Genomic DNA, 23,137 nt, shown 5'->3' with positions numbered 1-23,137 from the left:
TTATAAAGAGCTACCATGCCAGACGGGAAGTTTCCAAAACTCGGAAGGTAACTGAGAAATCTTCAGTCAAGCAAACAGTGACTCAACTTTCACAGGGTTTAACCAACCCAGGTATGTCACATGCACAAGCTGCTAAAAAATCTCTTCCCAAAAGCAGCGAATCAAGCGACCGCTAGGAAACCAAACAAAGGTTACCGAGAATTGGTTGAAGCTCTCGCTTCTGCGCCCATCCGTAACTTATGGAATTAAGTATTATCACATTCAACTCCGCATCCCTGATCTCACAAGGCCAACGTGCCACCGCCTAATTGTTAATCGACACTCTGAAGGCAGACTTTTACTGCATTTCGGAGACACCTTAAAAGCAGGCATAATGTAAACTTCACCGGATATAACATTATTCGAAACGATAACAATTCAGTCAAAAAAGACTATTTTTTGAGGAAGCGCCATCGAGAACCTGCAAACATCTTCCGCTGCGGCGGTAATAGTTAAAACTGCCGATGGTAGATGAATTCTAGTACCCTAAGTCTACACCAAATGTAATTCTAAAACTGAGCAACTGGGCCATGGCTTATAAGTCTTGGGCAACTTCCAGTTAAAGTCAAAATACCTTCTTCTCGGGGGCGATTTCAACTCAAGGCAGACCTCCTGGGGCGACAAGGCAGTCAATATAAATGGGGAATCCCTGCTAAAATGGATCGACGCCCCTTTTTCATTCACCAATATTGAGATGGTGTTGCCAGATACACCAACAAGACCGAATAGTCAGCCTATCCTCGACTACTTCCTGCTGTCTGACGAAACCAAACAAAGTTTTCAGGTGATGTCCTGTAAAACATCACCGGGCATGTCCGATCACTTTGCAGCTGAACTCCAACTTTCCTCGTCTTCTCAACTGTAAAAGCGAGTTCTAACGACTATCAGATCCTTCGCTCACACAGGTTGGGACAAATTCAAGTCAGACTTAGCGTCTAATCTCAACTTGAAAAAACTCTTTATAACTCGAAACTTGTCAGATAAAGAAATCGACGATAATTGTGACCACCGACGCCATCAACACGGCTACACGCAGAAATACAAAACTAATAAAAGTCAATTAGTTCGAATATAATTCTCTACCCCGTGATATCATGTTACACATGAAAGTCAGACAAATATGGCGCAGGAACCTCAAGCTGACAAATATGGGAATAAGGTCAATGCAGAATACAAAGTATTGCTCTCCCGCCTGAGTACAGTTATTCGGCAAATGGTGGCGAATTTCCACAATAAAGAATTAACCCGGAAATTAGCAGAGATTAAACGTGGGCCTAAGATGTTCCAGAATGTAAACAGGTTGACACAGACACAAGTCCCGAAACTTCGTTCTTACTAAGAGCAGAGAACCTGTCTGCAGTGACGCTAGAAAAGCGCAAGTGCTCGCGCAATCATTTGAGGCTCAGCTCAATGCCTCTCCGCCTCGAGACAATCCGCCATTTGATAAAATAAATGCAAATGCAAAACCAATCGCGACTAGCCAACCCCGCTTATGAACAAGACAAAGGCTGAAGAAGAAGAAGACTTCCGACGTCTGCAAAGGGAACATGGACTCATTGTTAGATATGCCTACGTAGGCAATGTCCTCACGAGGGAGTTGACCTGGTGAGTAAGTGAGAGCTGCATACACAGTGACCATAAAGTTAGACTTTTTGGTGTAAGAAATCAGAAGGTTGGTGTAGCCAAGAAACATGAGGTTGCGTCGGACGAAGCAGTGGAATTCGAAGATTTTTGACGTGGAAACGTTTACTAACGTATTTAATGAAGGTAGGTACGGCGGAAGATAAATCTGAGGGAATTGTCAGCAACGCCCTTGCAAAAGCGTAGAACACACAGACTACCGAAATCCTCCCAGTAAGGAACATGAAAAACTTGTTGAAGAAAGTTGTAAATGGCGATCCGTGAGAGCAAATGCAATTCGTTCAAAAAAACTGAGCGAAGAGGCCAATATCGACCTGCGGGGCGGAGTTTATAAAACGGTAATTTTAAGCTGATAGTGCCCACTTTTATTGCATAAGATGGTGACCACTCTGTTCAGGCAGATGTACTATTGTGATCGAAGAACAGGGTTTGAAAAGGTGTTCCAGCTGTGGCAGAAGGCAAATATAGCATTTTCTATGCAAAGTCAGGAGCTTGGACGGAACACCTAAATTAGCTCTGGAGGTAGCGATAAAAGTAAAACCTCGTTGACATACCCGAGTAGATATTTAACATTTCTTTTCGTTTGGAATTGAGAAAGCCCTAAATCCGCCATCCATCCCCCATGTTGGCGCACCGGACCAATCGGAGAGAAACTGCCTCTTACTTTTCTGGTCCATGGGCTCCTCCTTTTGGCTTTACAGCCCTGGTTTCGTCCGGGGCAGAGCCAATTAAGTGATTAACCGATGCAGTTCTTCGCGCTGACCAAAACTCACTTGCCAGGATTGGCCCAAACATCGAAGCCGATGGAAAACAACCCTATGGCTTAGCAAAATTACGCAATCGATCAAGACGAGCCAACACCTGGAAAGTTTCACTTTACTTTTCACTTTCGCCCGCCTCCTAGTTGGCCTCACACAATATACAATTTGCGACTCATTTTGCCCCGAAACCAATAATCACGAATACCCAACTTTTTCCCTAAATTCTCGGAACTAACGGAGATATCAGCGCCTCAAGTCTTCATATCTTCCCGGGCCTGGACCTCTTACTCCCAAGATAACATTCATTTCCTCAGAATTCCGCATATTTACGGCATTTGTCTTAGTGTCTCATTTTTGCTTTTGCTCAGTTTATCGACCCCACATCTGAAGTGGGTGTCACTCAATCAATGATAGCAGAATTCATTTCCTAACTTTGCGATATCTAAGGAGGGACTAGCGTCCAGCATTCCATTTAATCTTCCCTACCCGGATTGAATAACATTGTGAAACCTCACAGCTAGTGTTTATAGGTTGTAAGGTTCAAAACGTCAGGAAAACGACAAAAAGTGGTAATGGTCATATAAATAGCAACGGTTTTGTGAAAGAGGCAAATTCGTTTTCACTAGTTTTGTATATTTATCCCGAAGGGAATGCTTTGGATCATCCGTGGACTCTTCATATGCCCTGTGCCATGAGCCCTTCTCTAGAAATATACATTTCGACATTAAATGATAGTACACCAAAGATTTTTCAAGAACAATGCTCAATGTTTCGCAGAAATGCTGAAAATTGCAACTATCAGATGTCAACGCTATGTCAATATTGGGATGAGTTACTCTTCCTTATTCTTCACGCTAATTCAAAGAGCTATGTCCAAACTATAAATTAATAAGGTATGAAAGTATGTTCACTGTGAAACACCTTATCTTTATTTGATTTCAAAACAAGTCTATCGTCAAATAATTTTTTTATTATTCTTTTTTACTCTCTTTCTCTGTATGCCAGTGTGTTAAGACCTAGGTTAATAATCTTTTCTTCATAATTACTAATATACTTTTCAAAATTAATTTTTTGTTCGGTTTCTTACAGATATATTGTTTTTAAACCTTTATTACTGCTTTTAGATCCTCCAAAGGATTTCTTCTTTACACTGTGAATTATCAACGTTTCTTCCTAAATTTGTTTTTGTTTTCATCATTTTTTTTACTTATTCTTGTCAAATTTTTCGAACTTTTCATACCTAAACTAATCTGAAAAATATTACTATATATTATTCATTTCCGTTCTTTATTATATCTGTGGTGATGATTATTACGCGATTTATTTCTTCTCTACACTCAAGGAAAAGAAAGAAGATTCTATTGTTTGTATACTATGTGTTGATCATTCGTTAATAATCTTTAGATTTGCATATGGTGATTTGATTAAATTCATATTTCTTGGTTTCCCTAGACTTAAGTTCGACCTTGCTCTTCCATCACTTCTAATATACTTAATCAAGAAGAAATATACACGTAATTGTTCTGCTCTCATGTTCGCTATTGATTTACGCATTCGCTTGCATTTCACATGCCGTACATTCCCATCAATGTAGAAATGAAACCAGATCGTATAAAATATGTGAAATTATAAAATACAATTCTAATAATAAACAAACGTAAAAAAATCATTTTATCATTGCGTTTATACAAGTAGCATGCATTATTTTGTTCACTTTTACAATTACCCCGTTATTCTATTTAGAACTTAAAATAAAACTATTTTTCTGCAACTTGAACATTACAAAACAATAAGAGACGATGTATGTAAGCACGATAGCAGTAAAGAAACGACGATGACAAGTAAGGAAGTAGATATGAAAGGACAAACGATAAAAATCGCATTTATACAGTAATACTTATAATTAGGTGTTCTTTATCTTGTATCCTTTAGCTTATGTGTGGATTAAAAATTCCTTCAAGTGCGTGTTCCGATTCTACAAAAATATTGCCATGGATTCTACCATTACATTTCACTTCCGGCTTCTGACCGTCCGCCCGGCCAAACTTCTAGTTGGTGTGGAGTCGACTCCTGGTGTCGTACCAGATGTCGTCTTTTGGGACTTTTTCGCAGTGGTGCTGTTTGAACTCCGTGCAGAGGGTCTGCTGTTTGGAGTTTTCTCTGGCATTGGGATAAGCAACTCGTCATCCGATGCTGGTGAAGAAAATAATCACAAATAATTTTCGGTAAGTATAAAAATAGTTTAGTTATGGATACTATCATACATAAGCTAGATAATGGAAATCTAATTTAATCATAATATTTAAGGGGGCAACCTACTTTAACACTCATTTTTTTATCGCATTTTCTAAAACGTAAGTGTTTAAAATATACGCTCGAATTTTCAATGTCATGATCTTAATATTTCTTAGGCAGTTACATATATGCGCTATGACGTAAGCATACTAGACGCTCAACTAGAAGGCAACTATCCAATGCAGGGATGATTTGCTTCGCTTTTCTTTTTACGATTTTGTGTGAAACAAAATCTTATTAAAATCGATTCAATGACGGTTTGTCTGTCACACACGTTTTACTTGGAAACGACCGAACCGAATAGTCGTGAAATTCATTCATCAATTCATACATGTAAAAGAGGGTATACACTTTTTTACCGAATATAATCATGGGGGTATCAAATGAAAGGGCTTGATTAGTCATCATCTTCATCATCATCAACAGCGCAACAACCGATATCCAGTCTAGGCCTGGCTTAATAAGGAACTCCAGACATCCCGGTTTTGCGCCGAGGCCTAAAAGCTGTCTGGCATCCTGACCTACACCATCGCTCCATCTTAGGCAGGGTCTGCCTCGTCTTCTTTTTCTACCATAGATATTGCCCTTATAGACTTTACGGGTGGGATCATCCTCATCCATACGGATTAAGTGCCGCCCACCGTAACCTATTGAGCCGGATTTTATCGACAACCTGACGATCATGGTATCGATCATAGATTTCGTCGTTATGTAGGCTATGGAATCGTCCATCCTCATGAAGGAGGCCAAAAATTCTTCGGAGGATTCTTCTCTCGAACGCGGCCAAGAGTTCACAATTTTTCTTGCTAAGAACCCAAGTCTCCGAGGAATACATAAGGACTGGCAAGATCATTGTCTTGTACAGTAAGAGCTTTGACCCTATGGTGAGACGTTTCGAGCGGAACAATTTTTGTAAGCTGAAATAGGATCTGTTGGCTGACAACTATGCGCGGATTTCATCATCGTAGCTGTTATCGGTTGTGATTTTCGACCCTAGATAGGAGAAACTATCAACGGTCTCAAAGTTGTATTCTCCTATCCTTATTCTTCCTATTCGACCAGTGCGGTTTGGTGTTGTGGGTTGATTGGTTTTCGGTGCTGACGTTGCCACCATAAGCTTTATTTTGGCTTCATTGATGTGCAGCCCAAGATCTCGCGCCGCCTGCTCGATTTGGATAAAGGCAGTTTGTACGTCTCGGGTGGTTCTTCTTGATTAGTACTTTTCGAGAATGATCTCATTTCTGATATTGGCTGAAACATAGGGCAGTGAGGGCTCAAAATGTGCTCCGAAAATGAAGCATGTCTCGCTCTCAGAATCTATCAAACCGAAAAATCCGAAAAAATCACAATAGTGCATCTTTACGAAATCTAAATAAATAAAGTCATTAATAGCATATTACTATATTTGAGAAATTTATCCGAAACCCCCCTTAAGTTCATCCTACAAATACAATGTTTGACATTGGTATTTAGGATAATATAAGGCAGAACTTTGCGAAGTTTGAATGAACTCTAATTATTATTAGCAAAATTATAGAGGAGCAAATTTTCGCATTTCACGTGAATTTATTGTACTCTAAGCCTTGTATGATGACGTTATCATATAAATTGATTTTATATGGCGGGTGATCCATGAGGAAATTTCAGTTTTTAGCTTTTTTAGTTATATGTATATCAGTGTGAATTACTCCAGACAAACATGTGTATGCATAGGTATGTGCTAATAAAGTTGCGGGTGGCGTTTAATAGGATAAACATGTGTATACATTAGTACCAATGGTATTTACTTTAAATACATACAGTCTGTTACATAAGAGCGTGGTCACTGTTAAATAATAATTGATTTTTCGAAAATTCGCAAATTTATTGATAATTTGGTCGTCAATACTCAATGCAAATACCTCAGTAGCAAGTCCAATCTCCTGCATTTCATTTATGGCCTGGCACCGTCGGGGCATACTTTCCAGTAGTTTTTCTGCATATTCTACCGGAAAAGACCTCCAAATTTTCCGAATTTGTCGAGAAAGTTGATCTAAATTACATGGCTTGCGTCTGCGAAGCTGCATTTTCATCAGAGCCCACACATTTTCTATGGGATTTGCATCCGGTGACTGAGATGGCCAATCTAAAGTGACAATTCCGTTTTCCGCCTTCCACTCGCTACACGTTCGACTCCGATGTTTCGGATCGTTGTCCTCTTGAAGGATCCAGCTTTCATTTTTCTTGATATACCATTGCTTAGCAGATGGTAACAAAGCTTTTTGATATATTTTATTCATTTTTTCGGCATTTAAATTCTCGGTAAATAAGAACAAAGTACCGAAACCTTTGTTTGAGAAGCACCACCAAACATGGACCTTGACGGGGTGTTTAACAGTCCGTTGAAGCATCCTACTGGTGGAGGTTGCCCAGGCGTGTTTGATGCTCGGAAATGCCCAGAAGGAGGATTCATCAGAAAAAATTACATTGCTCCAATCGCGGTCCAAGTTTTCCTTCGCCTATTCCACTCGTTTTTCAACGTATTTTGCACTCAACATTGGTTTTTCCAAAGTACTGCGATATTTCAGTTTATTGGCAAGCAAGTGCCTGCGAACCGTTCCGTAAGATATGTCAACACCTTTTGCTTTCAATTTCACAGCAGCTCCACGTAAAGTTAAAGATTTATCTTTCGAGAACTATGCGAGAATCTCTTTTTCGTCTTTTTTTGAGACTTTGCTTGCCCTTCCGCGATCAGGGAAATCATCAACGTTACCGACCTTTTTATAGCGATTTATCCACTTGCTAACGAACTGCTTCGACTTTCCCATATATTTCGCAGCAGCAGTTTGCGTTAATTTGGGTCCTTTTTCATGCAAACATAGAAAAATTGCCTCAAAGCGAGAGGCGTAAACAGCACTCATTTCGAAAAACCGCTCAATTGAAGACTAAATTTGACAGAGAGCTGACTTTTTACAAAAAGCATGAAGGACTGAGGTGTCCTCTATGTCGTAGAAAAAGAAACAGGGCGCTCTGATTTTTTATCTACGTGTAACAGTGACCACGCTCTTATGTAACAGACTGTATAGGTATGCTGCTTATTTACGATTAGCACAATATTGATGTCTTTGATATGTATGTACACATGTTTGTCTAGATTTTAGTAAATAATGTATTTTTTCTATGTACGAATAGAAAACCATATATAGGAAGTTCCTCACATGATAGACCTTTTTACTCGAAGCGCCCAGCTGCCGGTATATCGACTTGGTTCTTCTATCATTCTTATAGACGCGTTACCAAATGATTATAAATGCCCACTACATTTTGCAAAAGATGTTGAAAAAATCTTCTCGCTTCAATGCGAGCGTTTGTTTAATGACAAAAAAATATATTTATTTATACATTTGGCGGATATGCATCCATTCTCAAATTTATTAGAACAAGAGCGCGCCGTGAATTTTGCGAGACCCTCTATAACTTTGTTAATAATGGTTGGATTTTCTTCAAATTATGCATTATGTCGTCCTTTATACAAATGCAAAATTTTGTAGTTCTAGCATGAACTTAAGAGGGATTTCCGGCTAAATTTCTAAAAAATGCTAGTATACTATTACTAACTTTATTTGTGCAGATAGTGGAACGGGATGTATTTTGAGGCCTAGATTTCGTTTAGATACACAACTGTGATTTTTTTCAGATTTTTCGGTTGGATAAGTTCTGAGAACAAGACCTCTTATCCTTCTTGGTACTCATATTTTGCGCCTTCACTCCTCTACTTTTCACTCGATATCAGTTCGGGGTCAGTTTCGAAAAATATTAATTGAACCCTTTCATTTGATACCCCACATGGCCACATTCTATGAAAAAAAACTTTTGCACCCTCCATTCACATGCGCTCCTTAAACAAAATGAGGCCATTTGCTGCATGTAAAGGGAACAACAAATCACACGTTCTTACCAATTTTCGTGACAATCGGTCTAGCCGTGTCCGAATAAATCGGATGTGACAGACAGACAGATAAACAGTCCTCGGTCCTCTCCTGTGATTAATAATGTATGGTGGAATTTTAAAGTTGCAACAGCCCAAAGGAGTGACAATCATTGGCTTCGCAGACGACATCGGAGTGATTATCGCGGCACAAGATATTGATGAGATCGAGGTACTCACAAACGAGGCAATTTTTTAAATCAGGTCTTGGCTAGAGGAAGCTGGTCTGACGCTCGCAGAGCATAAAACCGAGGTAGTTTTAATCACCAAGCGAAGGAAGCAAACGTCGATAAAGGTCAGGATTGGTGAACACATCATACAGTCGCAGCCAACGCTTAAATACCTAGGAGTGATAGTCGACCAAAGACTGAAGTTCAAGTCCCATTTTTAAAATTTAGCAACCAAAACTTCCGGGGTGGCTACATTGTTGGCAAGAATGTTACCAAATATAGGTGGACCTAGGCAAAGCCGCCGGCTTCTTATCTCGAGAGTTGTCAGCTCCATCTTGCTTTATGCAGCTCCAGTCTGGGCACCATCTTTGAAGTTGGAAGCAAATTGAAGGAAGATCGCAGCTTCATACCGATTGAGGGCATTGCGAAGTTCATGTACTTACCGTACACCATCAGACGAAGCAGTCTGTGCATGGTCCCCATCGACATCTTGGCGAACGAGGGTCGACGCCTCAATGACCCATCATATGCAATCGGCGAGTCCTATACCTATCGTCGGCAATTAGCACGAAGTGAATCTATTTTGGAATGGCAAAAAAGATGGGATGATTCACCTAAAGGACGCTGGACACAGGATTATTCCAGATGTCCCAGAATGGATCAAACGAAGGCACGATGAGATTAGTTACCACCTAACTAAATTCCTAAGCGGACGCGGACGGTACCGTGCATACCTTTATCGCTTCGGGCGTGACGACTCCCCATGTTGCCCAACATGCGTGATGATTCCTGGGGATGCGGAACATGTTGTTTTCAACTGCCCGCGGTTCGCCGCACACAGATTGGAGTCAGAAATTGATTTCGAGGCATGGTTAACATCCGAGAATATCGTGGACCACATGCTAGCTTGTGAAACATCTTGCAGGGCGGTGGAAAAATTAATGAAGGCGATCCACACTCTGCTGAGGAAGGAGGAGCTTCGGAGGAAAGTTACAAATAACGACACGAGGCGCATTTCGTAACTGATCCTGCCCCGCGACGTAATACCGAAATGGCAGTCCCGCGGGGTAAGCGAAGAAGGAGGTAATTTTAGTGAGTAAAAGTCTCACATAACCGTATGGCAGGAGCGAGCGGTAGGTTTTGAACCTTTCCATCTTCCAACGCATAAAAAAAAGACAGACAGCCAGACAAACATGGAATCGATTCTAATAAGGTTTTATTTCATACAAAACCTTAAAAATGCAGGAAAGTCACCAAAGAAGTTCAAAGTGGAAAAATCGGCGTCGAAATTTATGAGTAACATTTCCTGGGACAGCGAGGGAATTCTAATTGATTACTTGCCAATGCCAATGAACGGCCAATACTACGTTAATTTATTGGGTCGGGCACCGGAGGCAGTCGTAGAGAAAAGACACGGCAAGTTGGCACGACGAATGTTGTTTCTGCAAGACAGCGCGCCCGCTCATACCACTCAGGTTGCGAGGGCTGCTCTCAAAGCTACGGGATTTACAGAACTTGACCACCCACTCTACAGTTCGGACCTGACACTCAGTGATTTTTTTCTTTTTTCGAATTCAAAGAAGAAGTTACGGCGATGAAAATTTTCCGACGACAGCCTAATGGAGGTGGCTATAAAACACCATTTTCAACAGAAGTCTTAGGAATATTTTTTCAGTAATATAAAGGTATTATATTTACGATGTGGAAAGTATATTTCATTTGAGGGGGATTACACACAAACCCACTGAAAAAAACTGTCTCGACACCACACAGTGACAGACAGAAGGAAAAAAAGTGAACTGGAAACTAGTAAAAGAGGTATGCATGGCAGCATCTCCAGCAAATTATATCACAACTTCATTACTGAAGTGAAATCCTTAATCATTTGATTAAGTCAATTTTTTCGGGGAAATGCAAACGGAAATAACTGAAGTACAGTGCAGCATCTCCCAACCAACGATTGAGGGGCCAACACAAAAGGAATTAAAACGCTTTGAAAGCGGAAGTGGACCTTAAATCACAAAACTAAACCTGATAGATAAATTCGAAAAAGGGCAGAACACACCAAAATATACCGTCAACAAATTTAAAGGACAAACATTCAAAAATTGAATAATACATACATTTCGCCGCTTTCTCACTAGCTGGCGTCTTCGCTGCTGTCCTTTTGGATGTAGTTGGTGTCATTGCAGGCTTTTTAGTTGGAGGTTCTTGTGTTATATCTTCCATCGCCCCTCTCCGTTTGGCACGATCCGATCGACTCGTAGAAGAAGTTGGTGTACTCACTTGAAGACTATCCTTTCTAGCAGATGAATTCTGGCAAAAAAAGAAAGCAGACATTACATTACAACTCCCGAAGAGAAAAAACAACAAAATTTATATATTACTTTATTAGGCACTGTAGTACTTTTCGCTTTTGACGTAGAATCATTCTTGATTATTATCGGTGATGCTGCTCTGGCTCTGGCCAAAGGCGATCTCTGAGCACGAGCCACTTTTGCCTGGGTAACGATACTTTTCTTCTTCGGCTTATATTCCTTGTCATTATCAGTCTCGTCGTCCGATTCATTTGATACGGCTGAATCGCTGCTATTTGCCTCCCCTTTCTTAGATTTCGTCTTTCTCTTCTTTTTCGGAGATTTTAATTTACTTCGCGAAATGGAATTACGTTTGGCTGGTATCCGTGGTGTCTTCCGCTCTTCCTTTTCCTTCTTCAGTTCTCTTCTTTTTTCAATTTGAGATTCGTTCTTATAGAGTGAGATGTCAACTGCAATGAGACAATATTTGAAAATTTGAAACATTACAATAAGTCATCTGCTGCATTTATTTCTGAAATTAACCATGAACGAAAAATAAAAACAGCGAAAATATAATAACACTTACGTCCATCCGGATTTTCTTCCGTAACCACCGGCCGCGGTGCGACGCCCTTCTCAACATCAATCGCCTTTTTCAAAATGCTTTCAATTCGAACTTTCTCAGGCTTTGGTATTCTCCAGCGATCTTTGCCAACTTTCTCCATTTCCACTGTGGTCAGCACACACTCTATATCTGTCGTGTCATAGAAGTCGGGAATGTAGACGTTCTCGTCTTTCTTCTCTTCTGACAACCATCGTATACGAATTTTTGGTGATGTCCTAAATACATTCTGCAAAGTCTGACAGATAAAGAACGTGCCTTCGGCATTACGAACCGCCAAGTATTCGTTTTTATAGAACAGAGTCAATTTTTCTTCCGATGCTTTTGGCGAACTGGACGCAGAAGTTTCAGTCACCGACAGTTTTGTGATATACGCCAATTCGGGAAGAGGACTTTGAAATGGAATTGTTTTCAAACGATGGCGTCTACTTCGACGATCTGCATTCGTTTTCACTGCCTCTGTGCTATCGTCTTTAGCCACGGTTGACGACGGTGTGGAGGGAGTGGAAGGCTCTTGCTGGTTTGTTGGTTGTGGTTCAACAGGTTGAGGTTGAGTTTCTTTCGGGGGTGACGTTGTAGCCAACGTTTTCTTCTTCTCAACTGACTTGGGTCCGTCACTTGAAGATGTGGCGACTTCAAGCTTAGCAGGGGAGGTAGATTTCTTTTGAGCAACGACCGGCTTAACTTTCGAAGCTGCTTTGGATGCTGCACTTTCCAGATTCTGTTCATTCGAGATAGCATCTTCAGAACTAGAAGGAGAATCTTTCTTCGTTACAGACGTTTCTTTTGCACTTTCCTCTTCTTTTGAGATATTTTCTTCTTTCGTGGTCTTTGAATTGGTTTGGCTTGCACTTTTTTCATCGAGCTTCGAAACTTCAGCGCTCTTTTCTTCGGTTACACTCGAAGGTTTTTCTTCAGGTACTTTTTCAACAGGAGCTGGGGTTAGTGTTGCAGCAGCTGCAGTTGGAGGAGTTGGAGGTGCAGCCTCTTGTTTCTTCTGTTTTTGATCTTGTGACGGTGTCGACGTCGTAGGTAAGCTCGAATTCAACTCCGGTGTAGCAGCGGGTTGTTGTGGCAATGGAGATGCTTTTGCTGCAGGTGGTGAGGGCTCTGCTTTTGATTCCACTTTTGAAACGGTTTCTTTTTGTGGCGAAGGCTTAGGAGTAGCAGCCGTTGATGCTACTGGTGTGGAGGCTGTGGTAGAAGTTGCAGTTACAGCGGGTTTCGGTGATTGAGATTGAGAATTGACGGTTACAGATTTACTAAACGAAGATGATTGGCTATTGCTGGTAACCAGGGTTTTCGTGATTGTTAGAGATGGAGTTGTGTTTGGTGTGGTTTTATTCAAAGTCATAGGATTGGGCTGGGGCGGCTTCGGAGGTGCTGGGGAAGACTTAGTTATCGTAACGTTACCTGGAACGTTAATTGAAGAGGTCTTGGCTGCACTGGGTAGGGTCGAGGTTGTCTGTTTCATCACTGGTGGAGATTGTGAAGTCTGTGGAACCTTAACAGAAGTAGGCTGAATAGTAGCCGGAATTTTAGGGAAATTGGGAGTCGAACCGGTCATTCTAGCGGGGCTTTTGTTGGGAAGATTATTATTGGATGGTATCTGTTGCGTCATATTCGACTGATTAGACATTTGCATAGATCCCTTCTGTTGATTCATCGCAGCTTTATTCTGGGCTGCAGCAGCTGCTGCTAATAATTTCTGTTGTTGCTGAAAGTGTTGAGCTGCCGCATTTTGCGCCTGAAAAGTAGCCGAGGTCAACGATTGTTGAGCTTGATTCATCGGCAGCATCTTTTGTTGTTGTTGTTGTTGCTGCTGCTGCATTTGAAATTGATATGCTTGAAGTTGTTGCATCAGATTTGCCGGATTCGCGTAGGCTTGTTGCAACTGTAACTGTTGGTTTGCCAGTACTGAAGCACCAGTGCTACCGTTCGCTTGCTGCTGCTGATTTGGACCACGTGTCAGCGCTAAAGGTTCATTGTGTTGTTGTTGTTGCTGCTGCTGTTGCATATGCTGTTGAATCTGTTGCTGTAGTTGTTGAAGCTGGGGACTGGAAAATATAAACTGTTGTTGCTTCATGAGTAAATCGAGACATTGTTGCTGTTGTTGCTGCTGCTGGCGGCTCATATTCAAGTTGGAAAACGCCTGTGACGATGAAATAGCCTGTGTGAATGGGTTTGCATTGTGTACCACATCTTGCATTTGTTGTGCTAAAGATTTTTGCTGACTACTTTGTCCGCCACCAGATCCACCCGCTCCAGATCCCGGCTGTTTTGGTGTATAACTCATGACTGAGCGTAACCAATAAGTAACTGCTTAATTGAGCTGAAACCAGAAGAAAAAGTGAACATGTTTACAAGGTTTCGATTTAAATTATAATTGGAATTTATGAAATAAAATGTTTCAAGCAAAAGCAGCGAATCCTTTCTCAGCCAAGCACATCGCCGGTTAGATGATTAAAACGAACATCAAAAGAGAAAAGCACATTATCACATCCCTGGCACACCGAAGATTGCATGGTATAATTGCTTAATGACCCCAACTCAGCTTTTCTAACTTCAACATAGAAAAATGGTTTTTATACGCCCGCTAAGTTGGCCGTCGCCATTAGAGGAAGAAATTCGAAAAAAATAAAAGTTTCGTTGCTTTCATTGCACGAACTTCCTCTTCTTCATTCTCCGAAAATTGTACTCAAATAGGCGAGGTTCCCTTACTGCAGTCTGTTATTATATATCCTAATGGAGTTCATCCATGTGAACAGTCCCGTTCTTGTCGCCAGACTAAGGAGATAATCGACTAACTCAGTAGGCAATCTGCATGGAAAGCAAGAGGAAATCGAGCCCCATATGAAGATCTCGAAGAATGGCTGCTGGGGCATTTGGATGGAGGGCGAAGGCCTTTGAAGGGGACACGTTCTCGTGTCGTCCGAGCCCAATATATCCCTGGACAGAACACCGGAGGAAAAACATATCCACATTACTCGAAGTGCTCCCCAGTAGACAACGCAACTACTGATAAGGCAATGAAATCAAAATTTTTCCGAGATATTTTTGAGCAAAAGACTTCCAGATACTTAAAGAAAGCCGGTAGCGACAATCGACAGGGTACAACTGTAATTTTGCAAAAACCAAAAAGAACTGTTTCCAACAGTTATGCGAGGATATCAATATAAATTCTTGGAGTGCACCTTACAGGGTATCAATGAAAAGACTGCGAGGACAAAGATCATCCCAGGTTACCTGCCCCGCTTTCTCAAAGAAATTGTTGGCACTCTTTTTCCTTATCACCAACAGAGCAGAAAGAAAGCGATGATCCTCTAGCGCTGACCCCAATAAGCACGATGGTGAACCTGGGGGAGCTGTGCTGCATTGGCACCGAATTAAAGAAGCATTGAGTGGACTAGGTGCTCCGGGATATTTGGTGAATAGCAAGGGCTCTTCAGCACAGAACCGATGAGAACTCCAGAGAGTACATCAGGATACCGGAAGACTCGGAATTGGACGCTCTAGCAGGGATTCTAATTTATAATGGAGTGACGGTTTTTCAAATCTCGGAAAAGACTACAATTGTCGACTTTGTGTATGATTTGGCTGTAAGTATTGCAGCTAATGATAATCGGAAGCGGACTTGATAACGAGCCAAAAGGCTGTAGACATGCAGTCGCCTCTAAGGTGATCTACTAAACTTAACGACAAACTAGGTTTGCTAAGCACCTAGAGTATGTGTGCCAAAAAACGACCGAAGCCACCCCAGCACTTGCAAGAATGATGCAGAGTATCAGTGGACTGAAACACTGCTGAGGGATGAGAAACATTCTGCTATACATGATTCATTTATTTTTTATTCATTAAGCGTATTTTATCTATCTGTTGATATTAAAATAATACACTGCATACTATCTTGCAGTAAATTAAGATGGGGAAGCTCGAAGACCTCTAACAAGACAAAAGATCCAAGTTAAAATAATGCTACAGCATTTTCAACGCATAGATCGCAAAATCGCAAAACTGCTGGAACCAGGATTCGAAATATTAAGAAAACGATGGATAGCTGTAAGCCTGTTGGTGTTAATTGAAAGGGGAAGTACCGTAGAAAATGACAAAACAACTGGTACTAAAAGAAAAATCTGTCACGTCTTCATAGCGAATCATCGAATGCCTCGAAAGAAAAAATTTTAGAAACCCTAAATAAATCTGGTCTAAACATTTCTGATAGGGCGGCGGAAAGTAGGGGTTCAAATGTTGCCAACCTCTAAAGAAACCGAAACTGATTGTCAGGGTGCCAGGAACACATTTAGCTAGGTTCAAGAACTTCAGCACTGGACTGGATGACAGACCAGATCCTGTATAACATGACCAATTTTGCCCGACGCAGGACTCAGGAAAAATGCAATCACGATTCACATTTTAGAATGTGTCAATAATCCCGATTCAGTGGTGCGGCATAAACTATTATATAAGAAAGCTTTACCCCAATACATGGCTCCACAGACAGATGAGAGTTACGTATTTATGCGCCTTGCGACAAAATTTCTTTTCTCCCTCGGCCTTAATAATAATAATAATCGTTGGCGCAACAATCCATATTGGATCAGGGCCTTGAAGTGTGTTAGAGCCGTAACGGTACACTACAGTACACTGTAGGAGGCAATGTGGTCAGCATTGCGCTCGCCTGAGATTATTACCATGATTTGACTCAGGTACTCATTCACAGCTGAGTCGACTGGCATCCGACGTCAAATCACGATACAAATCCCACTGCCACTAGTGAGAATCGAACCGCGACCTTCCGTACGACAGCCTTGTGCTCTAACCACTCAGTTATCCGGACACTCGGCCTTAATCCTATTTAAAATATGAAAGCAGTTCCAAAATCTGAGATTGCAAGGAATTAAATTGTAACCAATAAAATAGAACTAATTGATAATATCGACAAAACGTGGAACAATTGCCAAAAAAATTGCAAGAAGTAGCTACACATGCATCGGAAGTATATCGCGTTGGATCCCTTGCCAAAAAGTTACAAACACTTGTAAATTTCAGCATTTCCTCTATTTGCCTTTCTCCTTTTCAAGGTTTTGTGTGAAACAAAACCTTATTAGAATCGATTGGATGTCTGTCTGTCTGTCTGTCACATCCGATTTATTCGGAAACGGGTTAGATCGATTGTCAAGAAAATTGGTAAGAGCGTGTGGTCTGTTGTTCCCTTTACATACAGTAATTTTGTGTTAAGTTTAAGGGAGGCCCATACATGCGAATGGAGAATACAAATTATTTTTAGACAGAATTTGGCCATGATAGGGCTCGATTAGTACTTTTCGAAACTGGTCCCATATTTGATATCGCGTGAAGCGTAGGAGAGTCATGGCATAAAATATGACCCCCAAAAAGTGTAACAAGTCTTGTTCTCAGAACCTATGCAACCGAAAAATCTGAAAAAAAAAATCGCAATGCTACGATCCAACGGTACGACTACACCGATTTTGAACCATGACCGTTCTTGCTTGAGAAGCAGAACCAAATCTGATCCAATGTAATCAAGATTGTGGCCGGTACATCCCACATAATTTCACCCGATCATTTTCTAAGATTTTCTGCTGAATGGTCTCAGTTGCATAATCTGCAACTGGAATTGGTAATTGAGGAGTCATCAAGAACGTACTGCCTATAATTTTCCGTTCGGAACGTACACCATTAATTAGTTTTTCTTTCCACATATCGATCCGATGATAGATTGAAGTTACATTCGACATGGCATCTCATTCGCTGCTTTTCAAATTCAAAAGGGCAACTTCTGCAAGAACTACTCTTAACGTCTATTGACAAACTCTAAATCCACATTAATAAAAATAATCTTTGACGCAACAATCCAATTGGATCAGGGCCTTGAAGTGTGTTAGAGCACTTCATTCAAGATCGTAACGGTACACTACAGGATTACAGTACCCTGTATTAGGAAATGTGGTCAGCATTGCGCTCGCCCGAGATTATTACCCTGATTTGACTCAGGTACTCATTCACAGCTGAGTCGACTGGGATCCGACATCAATTCACGATACAAATTCCACTGCCACCAGTGAGATTTGAAACCACGACCTTCCGTACGACAGCCTTAACTTTATAACACCGAATGTAAAGAACGGGAATGGCGAAGGGTTTAATCGCCACGGCTTTATTTTTCCCAAACAGCTCCGTTTTCAGAACAAGATCCAAACGCCACTCAATCTCCGCAAAAACTTTGATCTTATATTATAATTGCCACAACAGATATTTTTAGACATCGTCGAAATCCATACCTTCAAAGAAGATGCCATTGTGTCTGCTTTTATGCGTCCTTTCTCCAATTTGTTATCGTCAATAAACATTAAATGGCTTAATACACATTTCGACAATATGCCATATTTGATTTGGAACCGATATTTGCTTTCATGAAGGGGATGGGAACAGATTCACTGCCAAACAACACAGAGGGCTTAGATAGTCGCCTTGATAGATTCCACGCCTGATTGGCCTCTCCAATAACTTCATGTTCCAATTCTTCACCACTATTTTTAGGAGAAAAACCGCATTCTGGTTGGTTTGTACGAGTGTAACACTTATAGTAACCATGAATTCAATATGGATCAGAGGCTGATTTATAATCGATTAAGGCTGCCAAGATATTTCGCTTTTCGTGGACTATTGAATCGATTATAAGCTATTCTTTACACCCTCTGAAATTTTTGCGTATCTTTTTCGCTCAGTTATCATTTTATGAAATCACGTTATCTGAACTGACAAGTAATTGGTCGACATTTTAAAGGACAAGAGATACGCTGTTTCTTGGAGTTGAGATAAATCATCCCTTTGATGAAAATTGGTGGAACTAAGCTCGGATCAGTAATAATCTGATTAAAACGATTTGCTAATAGCCTGTGAATGCTCTTGATTCACCCAGAAATTGTGAGCCTTATCAACTCTTGTCGCCTCCGAATTACCTGTCTTTTCAACTTCAATCATAACAAACGTGGTCATTTCGGGAAAGATTTCGCAAAAATGCCCTTTTTACTGGGTATAGTGTACCTATTGATCATAGTATCTCAAGCAGTTCCCTACTTCCAAATCTTTCAGCTTTGCATCTGATGTTCTCCCAAATGCCTCGATCTACTTGGCACAAGGACGTGTATAGAGGTTTCGTCATACTCCTCACAAAACCTGCAGGAAGTGTCCGTAGCTTCCCTAGGTAATAGTTCACCCGACAATGACCAGTGAGAGTTCCCGCTATGATTCGGAAGTTCTTTTCGGTGAGGTTTAAGCAATCCTTTTTGCGCATGGGTTCGTAACCCCCAATAAGCACCCTGGACTGCTCCATCCCTAGTAGACCCGCCCAGTATAGCTCTCTCAACCGTTCCTCTTCATTTCTTAGAGTCACAGCCATGAAACCGTTTCCGATTCCACAGATGGATTCTGGCCCGTGTAAAGGCGTCCTGTCTGTAATGTCGTTGTTAGTTTTGGGACCTTTGGCCTGGCGTCTGTGAATGCGATGTGAGATGTAGTCAAAGCCTCATTATACGGTCGATTCAAACCCCCCTACAGAGTTCATGGAGTGCCATTCAAATGGAGTTGCTCATTTGGTCAGTCCGGTTTTTTGATGACTTTATATCGAGCTCAATCTTTTTGAAAAATGTGTTACCTAGTTGGAAGCAGAACTAGATTACTTTTCACTATTGTCCGGTATTGATTAGAAACCTTAGTTCCGGGACATGACCTATTTTCGGAAAAAGGGTTCTGAACACGCCGTGTGGGTGATGTTTGAACTGTGCGGGATTTTGTTCTAGATCCATCACAAGGGGATAAAGACAGACTATAAAAGTTGCGTTGGTTCATTCAAATCATTAATGAAGGGAAGCAGTCATTCCTATATTAGGACCCCAATGTAACAATGCCCCATAATTACCTTCAAAGTTAGGGAGGTATTTGTTTACTGTAGTATATATTAAAGTTCCTGAATAAATCTTTTCCAGTCAATATAACTGTGTACTTTGGTCTATGGTGCACAATAACGAGCACTAGCTATGTGATGAAAAAAGACAGCAACAGTTGTACTTCAAGTGGCGTCATTAATGCTGGGAACACACGATAGTATTTCCGTATTGGAAAAAGAATAGATTTCGAGAGGACGACAAGAGAACCTAGATCGCTTGTAATGCATATGATTGAAATCGAGGCATTTAAACATAAGCCTCCTTCAGAAATTAAATTGAAACATGAACTGAAAGCCTTGCTTAACAAACCAAACATGCCATTCTGAAATATTGCGCCGACTGACTGTCTAAACCAAGAAACAATTTAGAGAGGAATTCTAAAGGAATAGATTGATTTGTCAACCAAAATTCAACCCTAAGTACTCAATGTCTTCCCTCTTCACTATGTGGGGTTTTATATAAAGCCAAGTATATGTGCACTTTTTATGACTTCGCTTTAGTTTTATCTTTACAACTGAAGATAAGCAAGTGATAAGGCGCACACAAGCCTTTCGAGAGTATCCATGACCTAGACAGGAATTTGAACCCTGGACGGACATTAACCAGACCCGAGAGAGGGTAACACCCCCACTTTGTCTAGAACAAAAATACTCTCATTATTTACATATATTGTTTGTTATCTCAATACTAACTTTAAAAATATTTATCAATTCCGCTGAACGCCAAAAACGTGCACCCGCGCATTATTATATCGACGGTGTCGAGATAAGAAAATAATCTCTTCTCCCGCGATTGCACTAGGCAAACAAATTCAAATATTTATAGTTTCAACTGCACCATATCATCAAATATTCATTGATATTTTCGGCTTTTCCCCCATCCGTGATATATTCGGTGGACCCCGAATGGTCACGACCGCATAAATTCAGATTAATTTTTTGCTTTTACACTAAAACTGAAGAAAGCTACTTCCATCATCTCCCGAATGGCGAGTTCCTAAGCAAACTAGTTATTTACCCACAACAATTCAATAAGGAACGCATCAACATTACCGAAATCACAGCCCAGAACTGTGGCCCGCATCAGTTTGGGAGCCACTTGGAATATCTACCTTTCATTCGTCATCACACCGCACGCACACACTCTCCCGATGAACCTGCCATGGCCCACATGCAGACCCGTTGCTCTCAACAAAAAAATCTCGGCCCCCGAGGCCCGAGCGCCGGATATCCATTTCGTGCGACCGCCAGCGCTTCCAATACGACCCAAACAATTCCAACTTGCAATGCCAATTACCTGCAAATAATAAACCTCCGCTGTCACCGCAATTCAGCGATACATCCTAAACGCGGCCCGCGCAGTCCACAACCCGGCACTTGATCGCCGGGAGCAAGTTCGTTGTCCTTTTCCCTTCGACAAACTCTGGGTCCGGGGTGACGTGGGGCGGCCAATCGGCGCTATCGCAGCCGGAAAAACAGATCCCAGATCGGAAATTCACTGACCGTCGCGGCGCCCGCAAATTCCGACCGTGCTTTCGCCGCCTCACCACAAATGCAATCACTTCGAATTCAGTCTAGTTTCTAGCGCAAATAAACAAGAACTCGCTGCCTCCTTTGGAGGGAAGTCGCACCACGACTTTCGACACTTTTTCTGCTCGCCGAAGCACCAATTACGAAATTCCGTTTGCGCTACCGACGGAAAAACACCGAAAAGGCGTGTATTTTGCGCTCCCGATGCACTTTTCACAACGCCAAAGCCGGCGGCAGGACCACAACCGAAGAATTTTACGGATTTTGAGCGTTAAATTGTCGCCCAAAAAGTTTTCTCGCGCAAAATTCACACAGTTTTTCAGTCACACGGAATTCCTATTTTCGATGGCGTCTCCCAACTGCGCATGTCGCAAGTGTGTGTGCGTTTGTGGAACGCAAATTGACGATGGTGTGTGTACATGGCAAAGATAGGGATTACCATGTTACATGACGTTACAGACTGTATCGAAGACACGGTTTGAAAAATATAAAGTTTATTAAAAGCAGCAGGGGGAAGCTGATCTCCATGCATAATGCTTTTGATATTGATTTTGAGCTCTAGGGTTCTTTGTGGGTTAAGTGAAATTAACACTGTCCGAAAAGATATTTATTTTTAGGCGAACGGCACCCTGTTCCGTGATCCAATCAGCAAATCTAAGACGCGGCAATGGACTCGCTCGATTTAACTCTTGGCCTGGTTGAACTTTATAGAGCTTTATATATATTTTAACTTTATATTCTTCCGAAAAGGGGCGCCTCCTGGAACTGAATTTTCTTGAGGAATTGACACAATAAAGTAATGGGATAATATGAAGATCTGCGTGATTTTCTCCCAGGCCCAAATTCTTCTCCACCATGAAGTGTAGGAGACACAGACCTTTCTCAAGAATTTTATAGAGAGAAGAAATCAACAGTATGCTATGATATTAACGCTGTTTAGCTCTGAACAGGCACTCAACTTTATCATATTTGGAAGTCACAGGGGACTTCAGTCACGAAGGACAATACGAAACAAACAAAAATTAACTATTTGTTCCCCTATCAAAGTATTGAACTACTTTCAATTTGAAAATAAAAGCGAATTGGAGCGAAGTAGTAACGAAATAAAAGTGCACAATCGAACAGTTTAACACACTTTTCTTCTTTATGTTAATAAACAGAATATCGAAAATAATCATTGAAAAAAGGCAATCACGAAAGTACTCAGCACATTTAGGAAAGGTACTAGCTATTTAAAAATAAGTTAGAGTTAAATTTAGAAAAGGTAATTGCGAAAGTGCTTTAAATTGATCTTCAAAGCAATTTGGAACAACAAAGATAAATTACTACTAATTATTTGCCACATTAACAAATCAAGAGCAGGATGAGATTATAGAATGCTCAATAAAATAAACATGTCCTAGGTAGAGTAACCCAATACAAACAGAAAATGCATTAGTTGCAGCGCTCAAATTTTAGCGAAAAGCTACACCTAATATAGTTCAAACACCTTTTTCTTAGAGTAATTTGAAAAGATGATAAATTGACTGCTAAACTTCTAACTTTTTTGGGAAACTGCATAAGGAAAGTGCGACAGCTTTACATTAATCACAATCATCTTTTTAATAATAATAATCGTTGGCGCAACAATCCAATTGGATGAGGGCCTTCAAGTGTGTTACGATACTTCATCCAAGACCGTAACGATACACTACATTACATTGTAGCAGGCAATGTGGTCAGCGTTGCGCTGGTCCAGGATTATTACCCTGATTTGACTCAGGTACTCATTCACAGCTGAGTCGACCGGTGTCCGACATCCAGTCACGATACCATATTTCTCTGCCCGCGCGACCTTCCGCTACGA

General features: G+C 41.0%; 1 protein-coding gene across 1 annotated transcript; it reads right to left on the bottom strand.

Moving 5' to 3' along the window:
- Positions 1 to 3,391: 3,391 nt before the first annotated feature.
- LOC119656603 (proteoglycan 4-like) lies at positions 3,392 to 21,644 on the bottom strand. The gene is made up of 5 exons (XM_038063037.1): positions 21,059 to 21,644; positions 11,757 to 14,124; positions 11,261 to 11,640; positions 10,997 to 11,189; positions 3,392 to 4,634 (listed from the first exon to the last, which is right to left on the bottom strand). Exons 2-5 carry the CDS (start codon positions 14,086 to 14,088, stop codon positions 4,453 to 4,455), a joined length of 3,087 nt encoding a protein of 1,028 aa, XP_037918965.1. The 5' UTR covers positions 14,089 to 14,124; positions 21,059 to 21,644; the 3' UTR covers positions 3,392 to 4,452.
- Positions 21,645 to 23,137: the final 1,493 nt, after the last annotated feature.

This window comes from Hermetia illucens, chromosome 5 (genome assembly GCF_905115235.1).
Source record: "Hermetia illucens chromosome 5, iHerIll2.2.curated.20191125, whole genome shotgun sequence".
Classification (NCBI taxonomy): Eukaryota; Metazoa; Arthropoda; class Insecta; order Diptera; family Stratiomyidae; genus Hermetia; species Hermetia illucens.
This window is presented reverse-complemented; position numbering and strand designations above follow the sequence as displayed.

Excerpts from the sequence above, each read along its gene's own strand:
- LOC119656603 (XM_038063037.1), bottom strand. The coding sequence starts at position 14,088 with ATGAGTTATACACCAAAACAGCCGGGATCTGGAGCGGGTGGATCTGGT. Across the intron at positions 11,641-11,756 it reads GGAAGAAAATCCGGATGGAC|TTGACATCTCACTCTATAAG; the intron begins GTAAGTGTTATT and ends GTCTCATTGCAG. Across the intron at positions 11,190-11,260 it reads GTACTACAGTGCCTAATAAA|AATTCATCTGCTAGAAAGGA; the intron begins GTAATATATAAA and ends TTTTTTTGCCAG.